Source organism: Brachypodium distachyon, chromosome 4 (assembly GCF_000005505.3).
Source record: "Brachypodium distachyon strain Bd21 chromosome 4, Brachypodium_distachyon_v3.0, whole genome shotgun sequence".
Lineage (NCBI taxonomy): Eukaryota > Viridiplantae > Streptophyta > Magnoliopsida > Poales > Poaceae > Brachypodium > Brachypodium distachyon.
The window spans coordinates 15651027-15666515 of record NC_016134.3 but is presented as its reverse complement, the minus strand read 5'-3'; the positions used below and the strand labels follow the sequence as shown (position 1 = coordinate 15666515).

General features: G+C 48.6%; 1 protein-coding gene and 1 long non-coding RNA gene across 3 annotated transcripts; both read right to left on the bottom strand.

The window, feature by feature from the left end:
• Positions 1–569: 569 nt before the first annotated feature.
• On the bottom strand, positions 570–15171 carry LOC112272531. The gene is made up of 3 exons (XR_002966522.1): positions 15160–15171; positions 11090–11091; positions 570–806 (listed from the first exon to the last, which is right to left on the bottom strand). It is a non-coding gene; the product is annotated as an uncharacterized LOC112272531 (long non-coding RNA).
• LOC100824942 lies at positions 2954–5776 on the bottom strand. 2 transcript variants are annotated; one of them, XM_010239286.3, is made up of 3 exons: positions 5502–5776; positions 4095–5399; positions 2954–3991 (listed from the first exon to the last, which is right to left on the bottom strand). In XM_010239286.3, the coding sequence occupies exons 1-3, from the start codon at positions 5643–5645 to the stop codon at positions 3194–3196; spliced, it is 2247 nt and encodes a 748-aa protein (XP_010237588.1). In that variant the 5' UTR covers positions 5646–5776; the 3' UTR covers positions 2954–3193. The 2 variants fall into 2 exon arrangements, with proteins under 2 accessions (XP_010237588.1, XP_010237589.1); XM_010239287.3 differs by having other exon boundaries at positions 2954–3988.
• Positions 15172–15489: the final 318 nt, after the last annotated feature.

The following is a 15489-nucleotide window of genomic DNA, read 5'->3' as shown; positions in this document are numbered from 1 at the left end:
AGGGACACGTGTGTGGTGGAGAAGGTGGGGCTAGATAGCGGTGGAGTCACCATGAACTTTGGCTTTTCGTGATAGGGATTTTTCACCGCCGCACCAAGGTCCAAGGCTTTAGCCTGGGGTTGTTTTGTTCGGGTGTAATGCAAAGGCCAAAGGTTGTCGTAGAAAAATAGACACAAATGCATGGAAAAAAAGTTGGTCGGCCAAAAACGAAAAAATAGGCGGGAAATCGGTTTAAAAAACGGGATTGTCATAATACACCTCCATGTAAAACTCAGTCTTGCGGCATCGCCGTGGGTTGAGTTTTGAAAAAAACTTTCATGTTCAGAACATTGCATTGTCTAAGGGGGTAGGGTGAGTAAGCCGCGCCTACCAAGCTAAGCTTTCGTCAAAAAGACATCACTGGTTGCTTTTCGGCGCCCGCCCTTTATTTAGATGTTGGGGCAAGGCAAGCCCAAGGAAAGTCTAGGTTGGCGCTACATCTCGGCCGGCATCCTGCTCTTGAGAGGGTGTGGTCCTTGAGCGAACTCGTCATGCGCTGTGTTGCCCCAACGCAGGGGCATTTGGTGAGGTTCCCGAGTTGCAGAGAACAATCTGAACTGAGGCAATCTTTCTGGATTCGCTCCGCCTTACAGCCTTGCTTCCCATTGTCATTGTCATTGTCATTGTAGCACGTGTGTGGCCCAGCCCATAAGGGCCATGCGGACTTGACGTCATCCCCACCTTCCTCTAGTATCTCACTGGCAGTCCCTCGTGAGTGCGGCACGCACCTTTTTCTTTGTTTCGGAGCGGGGCGCGTACTATTACCACTACATACGGCATCGTCGTGGATTGAGTTTTGAGACACTTATCTCTTTTTAACCCGTTCATTTTTGCCGCTCTTGTCTAAAATATGTATTTTTACTGCGATTTGACCTCCACATCGTGGCGAAGAAAAACAATTGTTGTGTTAAAAAAAACATATTGGAAAATGCAATTTGCTTGCATGGACCTGGCCCCAATCCTGCATCACCATGATCGATCAAGTCAACTATAAGTCCTTGTCCGATCAAGGCAGTGACGAAAGTTGGCGAAGCCACCTATGCGAGTTAACAAGTCAAGAAGACCTGGATGAAGTAAAACAAACCAAGCTTAAGGAAAATGACTCCAAATGCAAGAATAAGAGGATCTTGGTAATTTAGAGAATCTTCCCTTGTATCCTCCTTGCCAACAAGAGCATCCATGGTCATTTGTTACTCCCTCCGTTCCTTGAAAGAGGACATATTAGTTTTTATTAAGACAAAGTTTTGACTAAGAATTACTCCATCTGACTATAAATTGTTGACTCAAATTTGCGCAAATATGAATGTATCTATTCTTAAAAAGCGTCTAGATACATGTAATATTTTGACAACAATTTAGGATCGGAGGGAGTACTCTATTAATATCTAGATTGTAAGATATGAAACCACAAGTATTATAAAATACTTTTGATAACGGATCTAATGATACTAATTTCATGCCACATAAATTACATCTTAACATAGTAATTTGTGGTCAAAACCTTGTCTTAATGAAAACTAATATGCCCTTTTTCAAGGATCGGAGAGAGTATTAACCCTCATTCCAGAATGTGTATCTCATTCATCACAATTTTGAAACCATTCATGAAGAGCCCCTTTCCTAAAACAAACGCCAGGCTTTGGGAAGGAATTCTCTAAGCAGACCTAACCGGGTTTTGAGGAGTCGAGAGTCTAAGAGCTTTGTGCTCTAACATAGGAGAGGTTGCGTTACATGAAAGAACCGAACTAACTTTCGCTCATAAGGGTGGCGTACACACCCTCATTGATATTTACAAAATAGTCAATTGATGCCTCCTCATTCCGGTGTCATCACTCGACGACAACAAGCTTTGAATTAAGTTTTTGGTTTGGAGGGAGATGTACTTAGAGGACTTTTTTGCAAAAGAAGTAAATTAAAATATTGTTGTTTTGCAAAAGAAAATTCTAGCAAGTGCTTAGCTACGTGGAGCTTGAACCGTAGTCAAAGTATGATAACTGAGAAAAAATACTTATGTAAAGCGGGATTAATGAGCAAAGTAAAACAATCAAAAAAGATAAGTGGTGATATTCTAATATTTAAAAATCGGAAAACACATAATTCTTGCAACTCACCTAGATCTCATTTTTTGTATTCCTTTGCATGAGAAGTAAGACGAGAGTGTTTCATCACTAGCAACATTAGAACTTTATTTTTGCATCTGTTTGACTTAATTAGATCATGTTTATTAAGATTTGTGTATTTTACACATGTCCCTCTATCATATTCATGTGTTTTATTTATCCCTGACGGTCTTAGATTCTGACAGAGCGGAGAAAGAAATCATTCGACCGGCAGCCAACAGTAATTTCCGAGGTTGACGACCCAGTCTCAGTGGATAGAAAGTTGGGCCTTGTTTCCAAGGCCACCGACTCACCACTGCCCATCCTGAATTCTGACCCACAGATGGTTGGGCCTTTCTCCAGGCTTCCAGTTTAACCCATAGCAAATCGAGGACGACCACAAATCCCAAAAACTCGCATGAAGAGACTCCTCCGTCAGAACAAGCAATCCTGTTTTTCCCCCCAACGCCGTCAGGGCACAGGCGATGTCCCGCCGGAGAACACTACGACGGCGCCGCCATCGCCGGCTGAGACATCCCTTTCCGCGCTTTAATAACTACTAGCGCCGGCAGCTACTAGTAGCTAGCTCCAGCTTGCAAACAGTGGCCAAATTGAAGCGGACATGTGCGAGTGCGATGCGAAGCGAGACGAGGACAGCAGAGTCAAAGCGAGAGAAAATGAAACCGGGGTTCCCTTTAAAGGCTCCCCCCGTTGGTACACCACATGCAGTCCAGAGCATCCCCACATGGGTAAAGAAGATGAGATGACCATCTGTTTTTTCTTTGCGAAAGGAAGATCTAGCAATAATGCGAAGCTGCAAATGCACTCAAATTTCCATTCATTCATTTCATTGGGAGGGGCTTAAAAACGCACCGTCTCATCGTCGTAATTAACGTCCACTACACACCTAAGAACAGTAACGGTAATAAGTTTACAGAGCACTCGGTGGAGGAAGAAGCAGTACCAAGAGTAAAAGCTCCATTATTTTCTGTTAATGATCGTACTCTCTAAGCTTTTCCTACCACATTCTGGGAGCGGCGGTGACCGATGAGAATTCAGAAGACCAGCTTCCGGCGTGGGAGGCGGAGGCGGTCGACGTCAGCGAGCTCGCGGATGGTGTCGGCGACGAGGTCCTTGAACAGCAGCCGCTCGATCTGCAGCACTGCATCGGCAGCCTCGGCGGCGGGCGTCCACCGGCGGTCCGGCGCAGCCAAGTCGCGCAGGATGGCGCCGCGGGTGAGGTCGTTCAGGTCCTCGGCCGGCGCCGGCGGCTCCATGGCCCGCTGGACCTCGGCCCAGACGTGCTTCACCAGCTCGGCGCCGCGGAGCCAGGCGACGGGGTCCGACGGGTGTGCGGCGCGCCACCGGTCGAGCGCCTCCGCCGCCGCGCCGCAGAGGAGCCTCCGGTGCTGCCACGTGTCGCCGCCACGCTGGCAGCGTTTCTCCACCATGGCGTACACGTCGTCCTGGCCTTTGGAGTGGCTCGACAGCAGCAGCCGGACGACTTGTGCCACGTACGCGTAGTCCGGGTCGTCGCTGGCAGAGCCCTCCGGTCCCGAGAGCCACGCGGCCTCCGGGACCCACTCTTCGTCTTCTTCCTCCGGTTCGCACGCCGCGACAGGCCGTGGTCTCGGGGCGGCTCTGAAGTGAATCCCACGCTTCGACCCGGACGACGACGGCGAGTCCTCGTCGGCGAGGAAGGCCGCCGCGTCGAGCACGGACACCGGGCTCGGTTGCTGGTCGGCGGCCGCGTCGCCGGCGCTGGTGAACGCCTGGATGCTGCTAAGGAGCTTCCCGCACCGCTCCAGCAGGCCGCGGTCCGCGCTGGGGTCGACATCGAGACGCGCCCGCTGCTGCATTGCGAAAAACATGGGACACAGATGTGTTAAGTCCTTGCGCAGAGATTTACTCATTTGAGTACAGTAGCAATTTTGGAATTGATTGATGTTTAATTACCTCGAAGTCCCAGCGGGAGGAGGCGCTGGCGCTGAGGGAGCTGCTGCTGCCGCCGTCGGAGAACGTGGTGGAGCCGTCGTCTTCGGGAGGAGATAGCGTGGCCGCATTGTGAGCGGCGCGGCGGGCAATGCGGGAACGGACGCCGTGGAGCTCAGCGTTGCTCGGCTTCTTGAGGAGCTGCTGCTGCTTAGGCGATTGCGCCGGAGAGATGCGCCGCTGGGGGGACTGCGGGCCGCGCCTCGCCGGAGACGCCGGGCTCCGGGCGGGGGACGCGGCTCGGTCCGGCGAACGAGGGCGGCGGGCGTTGTCAACGTCGACGCGCAACCGCCGGGTGGGAGACGAGGTGCGCGCCAATGGCGGCTGAGGCGGGCGCGAGGACGGGCGCATGACTACGATTGGGGGCGGCAGATGGCTGCGCGCCGAGATCGACGGCGGAGGATTAGTAGTAGCGTGGTGATGTAGGAGGCCTTTGAGCTGCAGGGCTTCGAGGATCTGCTTCAGCGTCTCAAGATCTCTGGCCGGTTCGGCGATGCCGCGCTTGCGCAGGCGCCGCTCGATCTCGCCGTAGAGCGCGATCTCGCCCTGCCCGGCGCCGCCGCTCGCGGCTGCCTTCGCCGGCTCCGGGAACACCTCGCGCGCGTCGAAGTGGCTGCTGCGCCTCTGCAGCGCCGCCGCCCGGTGGTGGGCTACCGGCATATCCTGCGACGACCGCCTCTGCAGCGCCGCCGCCTCCGCCGTTGTCGGCCTCTGCGACTGCGCCGGCTGCGGCAGATGCACCGGCGGCAACGCGGGCTTCTCGAAGAAGCTGGGGTCGACGAACCTGAAGCGGGCCGGGTCGCGAGTGCCCGAGCTCACGCGCTCGGACGCCGACCGCCTGAGACCACCGCCGCTGGGGGGCACGTGCTCGTTCTGGGACGCTCCGTCATCTTCTTCGTCCCCGGCGCCGTGCGGCAGCGCGTCGAGCCCCATGAGCCGGGCGACGACGCTAGGCGACCGGCGCTCGTCGCCGCCAATCCCTGGGGAAGGCGGGGCCGCACCGGCAGGAGAAGAAGTCCTGATGTCCCGCGGGCGTAGCTTCCCCCTGGCATCCACCACGGCGCGGCTGTCCAGCGACAGCCGCGGCAGCCTCCACGACGCGGCGGCCGGGCCTCCGCCTCCGCCCCTGTCCTTGAGGTCCAGCGGCGGCAGCTGCAGCGAAGGCCTCGGCGCCGCAGGGGGCGTCATGTCTGGGGACGACGGCAGCGGCGTCGCCCGCTCCGAGCCCCGCTCCAGCGGCATCGACATCTCCGACGGCGTCGCCGACCCCTGCAAACAAACAAACACATAGCAGGCCTCATCAGAAACCCGACAGGAACGGCAAGAAGGAAAGGCAAACTCCATGGCGGACGGTGGGGAAGCAAAGCGTACGCTGGAGGAGGAGAGGAGGCGGCGGGGCTGGTGGTAGAGGCGCTTGCCGGAGAGGATCTGGGGGCGGTCGAAGAGGTGGAGGAAGCCGGCCATGCAGCCCTGGTGCACGGGCCGCTCGTCCTCCTCCGCGCCCATCGCCACCATGATCTTCCTCTGTTGCTCGCCCCTTCCTTCACTTTCTCTTGGTCTCCTCCTCTGTTTCTCTGAGTCCGAGGTGTGGGTGGATGGTGGAACTGCGGCGCTCTGGGTGCCTCGCTCGGCTCCCGCTTTTGGGAGCGTTTTAAAGCGGTGGCGGGGGACACGACGAAATGACCTCCGTAACCCTCGGGCTCTGGCGGTAATCACGGCAGCCTGCCATCGTTTCCAGCCGGTGCGTCGGGACGGGAGGCGAGACGTTGGCGCCTCGGAGAAGGCGTCCGGTCCACTAGCTGTTATGAACGCGACGAAGAAAAAACGAACAACCAAAAAGTACACAATGACTTAAGGTGCAAAACCCTCTCAAACAACAAGAGGAAAAACAACGGACGTCAGCCAGCAAAACTGCACTATATGTGAGTGTTTAGAACGTTAGGGAGATTTCACGAACTCAACTCATCCCAAAACGGCGGCTTAATATATATATATATATATATATATATATATATATATATATATATATATATATATATATATAGCAGCAGCATTAGGGCATGTCAGATCCGTAACGATCACACAGGCCGGAAGTTCCGCATATTCTTGAATATCCGGAAGTTCCGTAGCAAGTTTCGCAATTTTTCGAAAAGTAAAAAAGATCAACCGTAGGTTCGGCCGGAAGTTTGGCCGGAATTTTCGACGCTTGGAATGGCCGGAAGTTGGGCCGGAACTTCCGGCCACTGGGATTTGGATCGCAAGCCCACAAACCCCACCTTGAAACAATTTCTTCTTATAGCAAATTTCTCCTTGTAGCATTAACAGCAACAACTTCTGAATCAACAAAGAAAACACTTTCAACGCCAACAGCCACTAGGGCTAAACAGTTATACCAACTAAGCTTGAGCATAGCTCAACCTTAGCAATAGGAACAGACTTTGTCATCATATCAGCAGGATTATCATGAGTGCTGATCTTGTATACTTTCAATTTACCTTGTGCAACAACGTCGCGAACAAAATGGTATTTGACATCAATGTGCTTGGTTCTCTCATGAAGCATCTGATCCTTAGCAAGGTAAATAGCACTTTGAGTGTCACAAAATAGGTTAATGCAAGAAACATTTTGACAAAGCTCAGCATATAAACTCTTCAACCACACAGACTATTTGCAAGCTTCAGCAGTAGCCATATATTCTGCTTCAGTCGTAGATTGAGCAACAACTGGTTGCAGTGTTGCCTTCCAACTCACAGCACATCCACCTACCGTGAACACATAACCTGTGAGGGATCTCCTCTTATCCAAGTCGGCAGTAAAATCTGAATCAACAAAGCCAGCGAGTATCTCATCAGTCTTGCCAAACTTCAAGCAAGCATTGGATATGTCACGGAGGTAACTAAAAATCCACTGAACAACTTTCCAATTTTCTTTACCGGAATTAGCCATGTAACGACTGATCAAACTCATAGCATATGATAAATCAGAACGTGAACAAACCATGTCATACATCAAGGAACCAATAGCACTAGAATAGGGAACTCGTGACATATACTCAATATTTTCATCAGAAGTAGGACATGCAATGTTGACAACTTGAAATTAGAAGCAATAGGAGTACTAACACACTTTGCATCATGCATATTAAAGCGATGAAGTACTTTCTCAATGTAACTTTGCTGACTAAGAAATAGCAACCTAGATTTTCTGTCCTTTTAATTTCCATACCTAGGATTTTCTTAGCAGCACCAAGATCCTTCATCTCAAATTCACTACTTAGTTGTGCCTTCAAAGTAGTGATTACTTTCATGCTCTTGGCAGCAATTAATATATCATCAACATATAACAGCAAGTATATATGTGATTCATCAACAAATTTAATGTAGACACAACTATCATACTGTGATATACTAAAGCCACGTGAGATCATAAATGAATCAAACCTTTTATACCACTGTTTAGGAGATTGCTTCAAACCATAAAGGGACTTCTTCAACTTACACACAAACTTTTCTTTACTAGGAACTATGCACCCTTCTGGTTGGTCCATGTATATTTCCTCTTCAAGCTCTCCAAGCAAAAATGCAGTCTTCACATCTAACTGCTCAAGCTCAAGATAATGCATAACAACAATACCAAAGAAAGTACGAATGTAACTATGCTTACAACTGTAGAGAACACATCATTATAATCAATACCTGGTATTTGATCGAAACGTTTTGCCACTAACATTGCCTTAAACCTCATAGGCTTATTAGGAGATAAACCCTTTTTTCTCTTGAAAATTCATTTGCAGCGAACGGCCTTCTTTTGTTTAGGCAAGGGCACAACATCCCATGTGCCATTCTTCTCAAGAGGTTGCATCTCCTCTTGCATTGCAGACAACCACTTCACACGGTCGCCAGAAACAACTACTTCATTATATGTGTCTGGTTCATTATCATGCTCCACCTATTCTGCACAACTCAAAGCATAATAAACAAAATCACACTCTTCAATTAAACGTGGGCGAGGACCTTTATTCCTCTTTTGACGGTCAGCTGCAATAGACCGTGTGGGTTGCTGCAAAACAGGTAGTGATGGTGAAACAATATCATCATTGTTTCCATCATCATTACCATGATCAACCTGAGCATTATCGTTGTCAACAATTTCATCAACGTGCTCCACCTGCACTTTAAGTCTCTCCTCTTCAATGTGAGAGGCATTAGTGGACAAAGTATCATGATACATAGCTTTTTCATTAAAAACAACATTGTTGCTCAGCAAAATCTGTTTAGTTTCACGATTCCACAACCTGAAAGCTTTCACTCCAGAACCATAGCAAAAAAATATACACTTAACAGCTCTAAGTTCTAGCTTTCCATTATCAACGTGAGCATAAGCGGTGCAACCAAAAACTCTCAACTGTGAATAATCAGCAGGTTTACCAGATCATACCTCAATGGAAGTTTTCTTGTCAAGTGGAATAGAAGGTGACATGTTTATGAGGTAGCATGCGATGGAAGCTGCCTCAGCCCAAAAACGCCTGCCCAAACCTGCATTGGACAGCATGCAACGGGCCTCGAGATGATGGTTCTATTCATGCGTTCAGCCACGCCATTTTGCTATGAAGTACGGGCAACCGTGTAGTGCCTAACCACACCATCATTGCTGCAAAACTCCTCAAACTCATCAGAAATAAATACACCGCCATTATCAGTACGCAAAATTTTCATCTTCCTTTCAATTTGCTTTTCTACCATAGTTTTCCACTTCTTGAATGCACCAAAAACATCAGATTTATGTTTCAGAAAATAAGGCCAAACTTTTTTTGAGTAATCATCAATAATGGTAAGAATGTAATTAGCACCACCAATACAAGTCTTACGGGAGGGTCCCCAAACATCAGCACGCACATAATCTAATATGCCTTTGGTGGTATGAACGGAAGAAATGAACTTAACCTTTTTGTGCTTACCATAAACGCAGTGCTCACAAAACTCAAGCTTACTCAAGTTGCAGCCATCGATGAGCTCTCTCTTGACCAACTCGGCCATCCCATGTTCACTCATATGCTCAAGACGCATATGCCATAGATTCGTTTCTGCACAATCATCAGAATCATTAGGTGTAACGGCAGCAGCAAACCAGGCAAAGTGCTACGTCTAAGAACATATAATTTGGCAGAATTCATATCACCTATCATGTGAATGAGAGAATCTCTAGATACCTTCAGAAGTCTACGCCCACCGGCGTACTTGTACCCGTCACAGTCCATGGTACTAAGTGAGATCAAATTTCTTGTCATACTTGGTATGTGTTTCACCTCTTTCAACGTGTGTGTCATGCCATCATGGGTCTTGATCTGAACGGACCCAACGCCAACAATATGACAGGGATTGTCATTGCCCACACGCACAAAATCTCCAGTTTGCATAGACTCATAAGAACTGAACCAATTCTTGTTACAACAAATATGAAAGGAACATGCTGTATCAGGAATCCACTCATCATCACGGGAAATATAAGCAGCAAGAACAGCGAGGCATTCACCCTCAGAGCTGTCATTGGAAACAAAAGCGGCCTTATCAGTACCATCGGACTTATCTTTCGGTTTGTAGGTACTGTTCCTTTTCTCGTTGTTCTACAGTTTATAACAATTTTCAATGACATGATTATTTTTGTTACAATACCTGCAGAACTTATCTTTTCCTCAAGACTTTGAACGAGCTTTTCCGTCCCGGCTTTTATCTCGGTTGCCATAGTTATTGTTCCTTTACTCGGTCCTGCCACGAACCTGCAAAGCTTCTGCCTTTGACGACGACCCATCGGTCTGCACCATAGACTTCATCTTTTCTTTCTGTCTAAGTGTTTCTAAAACCTCATTAAGGGTTAGAAAGTCATGGCTATAAAGAATTGAATCCCGAAAATTTATATTAAAACTAGGCAATGAGCATAAGAGTAAAGATGGCTAAACAGTTATATGAGATATTACCGATCCACCTTCTTGCAGCTTATGGGTGAACAACTTCATCTTTACATGCATCTTACTGGTTAGATCTTTAGACGTGCAGATCGATTCCAGTTCAGCCACAAGGCTGCTGCTGATTTCTCCTCCAACACTTCCTGAAAAATATTATTGGATAGATGAATCAATGACAAAGCCTTACGATCTTTGCGTTTCTCTTCAGCAGTCCACTCCTTTTCATCGTTCTTGCCTAAGGAATCAAGCGCTCCATCCAGATCTGAAGTTTGGGCGAGAATCGCCTGCATCTTCACTTGCCACAACGAGAATCGTGTGGTGTAGTCCAGCTGCGGCAGATCGAACTTCAAGGTAGACATGTCGCAAACCCTAGGCGGAACTTGGGGCTCTGATACCACTTGTTATGAACGTGGCAAGTAAGAACGAAGAACGAAGAAGAAATCACAGCACAAGGACACACGGATTTAACGTGGAAAACCCTCTCAAACAACGAGAGGGAAAAACCACGGGCGCCAGCCAGCGAAACTTCACTATATGAGAGTGTTTACAACGCTAGAGAAATTTCACGAACTCAACTCGTCCCAAAACGGCGGCTTACAAGGGGTATACATAGCAGGAGCATTAGGACATGTCAGATCCGTAACGGTCACATCGGAAGTTCCGGTTGGAGGCAGAAATTTTCACATATTCTTGAATATCCGGAAGTTCCGTAGCAAATTCCGCAATTTTCTAAAAAGTAACAGAAAGCAACTGGAGTTTCGGCCGGAAGTTCCAGCGTCCGGAATGGCCGGAAGTAGGGCCGGAACTTCCGGCCAGCGGGATTTGGATAACCAAGCCAACACTAGCAGTGTCAGGTGGGCTCGAGATGTCATGGATTTGTGATTTTTTTTTGGCTGGCTGGCTTTGCCTCGGCCTGCCTGCACGTTTACTAAAGGTGCATGTCAGGGGAGCTCGCCCCGCTTTACAACCGCGCTAGCCTTATAATTGATGGATGCACAGCTCTATCACTAAGCGTGCCGGCCGGCCGACGACGTATAATACCCCTCTGCGTTCCGCTGCTTGAACAACTTCTCTCTTGTTGGTATATCTAGCTGCGGTCAGAGTCGTGAGTGCCGTATCTGTCAACGTATAGTACTTACTGTATAGGACTAGCGGCGTCAATGCGTCGTACTCGTATCTGTGAATGTATAGTCCTTGTACACTACAGCGACTGTACTCGTATCCGCCGATGCTCGCTCGGTGGCGCACATGCCTCGGATGTGGTCGCGACGACCAACCAACCAACCCCAGACTCGGAGGATGGCCAGGCCAGGCCAGGCAGCGCTTGCACTTGCACGGGCACGGCATTCGAGCTGGAGGAGCTCGCTCTGGGTCTGGGCGCGCACTGGGGGGCTTCCCGCGACCCCGGGCGCGCGCATTGCAGTCCGCAGGGTCAGGTTTGACCGGCAAGCGGACGAAACTCACGAAATCTATCCCCGGCGATTTTCCCCACGCCCCGCTCGCTCGCTGCCTGCGCATGTGGGCGCTGCGTGCCTAGACACCGCCCTGGCGCGTCCATTGGCCCATGGTTTTACCAGCCTTGTTTGCCTCTGCATGCAGAGGTGAAAAAACAAAGGAACCTCGCGCCCCATCCGTCGTCCGTCTCTGCGTGCATTGCTGCAGGCAGCGAGCGCGTTTACAGTTGGGAGCAGGGCAGGGGCAGGGAATCGTGGTGGCGCGCAGGCAGGCTTGCCGGTGGGCGATGCAAGGGAGCGCGGCCGACATGGCCGCGTGTAGGTGTACAGACTACAGCGGGGTGTGCAGCCGTGCAGAGGGGGGCTGCGTGCGTGCTTGGCTGTTTGTGGCTGCCTGGCCTGGCCTGCCGCGCCTCCGTTATCCACGGAGGTGCGAATCAAATCCAGCGTATGTGTGGGCAATGGCCCGGTTTCTTCTTGTGTGCATATCGATCAAAAAAAGGCGCAAAATGTTTCTCCGTGTGTCAAAGTATGACACCGACAGTAGTAGCAATACTCCATTTCCATGTATGTGTATGCTCTCATCATCCCGGAAAAGTGAAGACATCACTATCGATAAGGAAGCTGCTCCTCCCGAAACCACACTACTCTTGCAATCTAATTAAGCATGTTTATCAGTGTTGGATACGTGCGCCGAGCCCAAAGATCCGAGCACGAATTTTTTTCTCTTTTCTACACCTTGCGTGTTGCTACCGCGTCGCTTTTCCCCTCGATACCAAAACAAACCATCGATCCAACCATCCCACTTGCACGCAGATGCAGGAGTACGTACTATGCACGCACGCACGTTCACGCCCACCGGGAAGCATTCCATCACCGGAAGGAAGAAGCAGAATAATCCAGGTAAAAAGCATTCACGCACGCAGGGCTGAGGCTGAGCTAGTCTTTCCAGCGCGAACGGAAAAAGGAGAAGCTAGAGGGGGGCGGTCAAGTCGGTCAGACGAGCCTGACCTGCGCCGATCTGGGCAACGATCCGGGGTGACGCATGCCACGGAAGCATGTCCATCCGGATGGATGGATGGATGGCATGTGCAGCGCCTCGTCGGGGCCAGCGTGAGATGATGCGCTGCGTGCGTAAGACAGATAAAGGGATAAGGAACATATGGAGAGATAGAGTAGAGAGGTCCCCTATAGCACCAGCGATGCGGCTTCTGGTGCTACGTACGCCAGGCGGTGGGCCGTGGACGTATGTTGTACAATGCGGTGTTCGGTGCTCCGCTAATCCTCGCTTAATTACTCGCTCTCTTCTCACTCCCACCATGGGGCTGAATGGCCCAATGGCTCCAGCTACTCCGGTACGCCCCACACGAATTCGGACTTGTATCCCCTGATTTTTCCTGACTGACAGGTGCAACGGGTTTCACATGTCAGTGACTTCACTTTAAGTCAGGGGACTGATCTCTCGCCCACGAATTCTGTGGCTAGCGCCTAGCATGCAAAATGCATTGGCGGAATGAATGTTGGGATTACTTTGTTTTGAAGGGTACGTGGACCTCTTTTGCAACGTGGGGGTTGAGATTTCAATTCAAAGCGATCATGCCCTAGTAAAATAACCGTAAGTGGCATTCGTAAACCCCCTATCTTAATGACATGTTGATGAAATTGCTCCATAATCAATTGGGGCTTGAGTGATTTACAACGGTGCCCGTGAAGCACATGGGGTGCGTGGGAGCCTACCACTCCATACATGGTTAGGATTAGCTGGATGTTTGGTTCTGAAGACAACAATCCTCAGTTGATCACACGGTTCTGCACGAAAGAAAAAGATTAACGGTTTTGCTTTTTCTAAGCCGACTGATACATAACTATTTCTAAGTCGACGTTAACAACCATCCGATCCAATCACTGAGATTCGTACAAGATTCATATAAGTATAAATAATGAAAAAAAATTTAATTAGATGGCTAGGATTGTTGAATGAGAAAATAATTATTTTTAAGTCGATTGAGAAATAGACACCCCCACAGATTAATTACGAGGCAAGGTTTTCGGAATTTTCGACCGAATATCTTCCAAATTCAAAGCTCCAAACATCTCAAATCCAGCTTAATTCCAACCCGAAAAATTAGCCTTCACTCAAATATCCAAGCATTCTACAATGGCAAATCGAGCCCCAACACTTCTAAGATGAAGCCTTCATAAAAAAAATCTGGCTCCAAACAAATTCAGCTGTTGAACCCACAACCCTACAACACCGGCAAACAACATATGTGAGCAGGTCAATACACTTTGATGTACATGGTCATGATCGTGAAGAAAAATTCAGATATTGAACCCATAACCCTACCACACTGGCAAAAAAGACTTCATATCGAGTCGATTTACATGGTCATGAAGAAAAGGGAGCATGAGAACTAAGGGGATATGGTCGACGGAGAATGAAATGTGCAATGGATGGATCAAAATAATACGGACCGTGCCGCTTCTTAAATGACAGGTACATTTGCAAACTATAGAACCGAAAGCATATAATTTTCTTATACTTGGGAGTTTGATTCAAAGAAATAGAAAAACCAAAAATCATAATGCACGTCAAATACAAACCACGCTGTCAAAAGTAATAAAGTTAGAATGTTACTACACCACTAAAAATCATCCTCTCATTTTCCTTGCATATGAACTCTAAAACGATGTCCAAGTTACCCTAGTGTAGTTGCAATCACTTTTTTAAACTGGGTGTATTATTTTAAAAGAACTTCTGTACATTTGGTCCCTCAATTATCCAAGCCAGATATTTTCGGTCCTTCTTCCGGATTCTAACGGTTTCTACTCCACGTGTGGCGGTTTTATCCAAAACTTTTTCAGGCCGGTGACACGATGGTGTCAAGTTTCCTCCTAGAAATGGTCCGTGAACTCAATATTGTATACGTTTGTTCTCTCAACTCATCGTGTCGCTCTGACATGGAAAGTCCAGAAATAACATGCCACATGGAGCAAAACCTGTCAAAACCTTTTGAATTAGTAATAAAGTTAGAGTTACCCAGTCATTTTCCCTGCATATGAACTCTAAAACGATGTCCAAGTTACCCTAGTGTAGTTGCAAGCACTTTTTTAAACTGGGTGTATTATTTTAAAAGAACTTCTGTACATTTGGTCCCTCAATTGTCCAAAACATATATTTTCGGTCCTTCTTCCGGATTCGAACGGTTTCTACTCCACGTGTGGCGGTTTTCTCCAAAACTTTTTCAAGCCAGGTGACACGACGGTGTCAAGTTCCTCATAGAAATGGTCCGTGAACTCGATATCATATACATTTGGTCTCTCAACTCATCATGTCGCTCTGACACGGAAAGTCCGGAAAAAATGTGCCACGTGGAGCAAAACCAGTCAAAACCTTTTGAATTAGTGAGAGGGAGGGACCAAAAACCTCCAATTTGGCCAATTGAATGATTAAACATATACGATTTCGAGTTCATTGACTATTTGTAAATCTCACTGCTAATTGACAGACAAAAAAAATACTCTCTCTTTTTTTAATCAAACGGACGAACAGTTTTGAACCAAAGAGTTTTTTCTTTGTTTCTACTTCTATTCCTCTGTTTCTCAGTGAAACATCGAAAGAGCGCTGCATGTTGTGTGGTGGCATTAATCGAGCAAGCCCAATCTGCAAGGCGCCGCTCCTCGATCGGCCAAGCATCCCCGAATGGACCTGGCTTTCACTCGTTTCCCACTCCAAAACCCCTCACAAGTCACGATGCTGAGCCTGAGGCCGCTTTCCGCAAAGACCAAAAATGGAGATCCAGTGGCGATGCGGCATGCACGGACGGAGCTTCCTTGGCAGAGCGCTGCCGGACCAAAGGCAGGAAACTGGCACATAATCATGTGATGGATTTGCAACCTCCATACTCCGTGGCGTTGAAGGCAGCCACGGAAATAGCAGTGG

Coding starts and splice junctions, on each gene's coding strand:
- LOC100824942 (XM_010239286.3), bottom strand. CDS start 5,645: ATGGTGGCGATGGGCGCGGAGGAGGACGAGCGGCCCGTGCACCAGGGC. Junction 5,400..5,501: donor GCCTCCTCTCCTCCTCCAGC/GTACGCTTTGCT, acceptor GTTTGTTTGCAG/GGGTCGGCGACGCCGTCGGA. Junction 3,992..4,094: donor CCTCCCGCTGGGACTTCGAG/GTAATTAAACAT, acceptor TTCGCAATGCAG/CAGCGGGCGCGTCTCGATGT.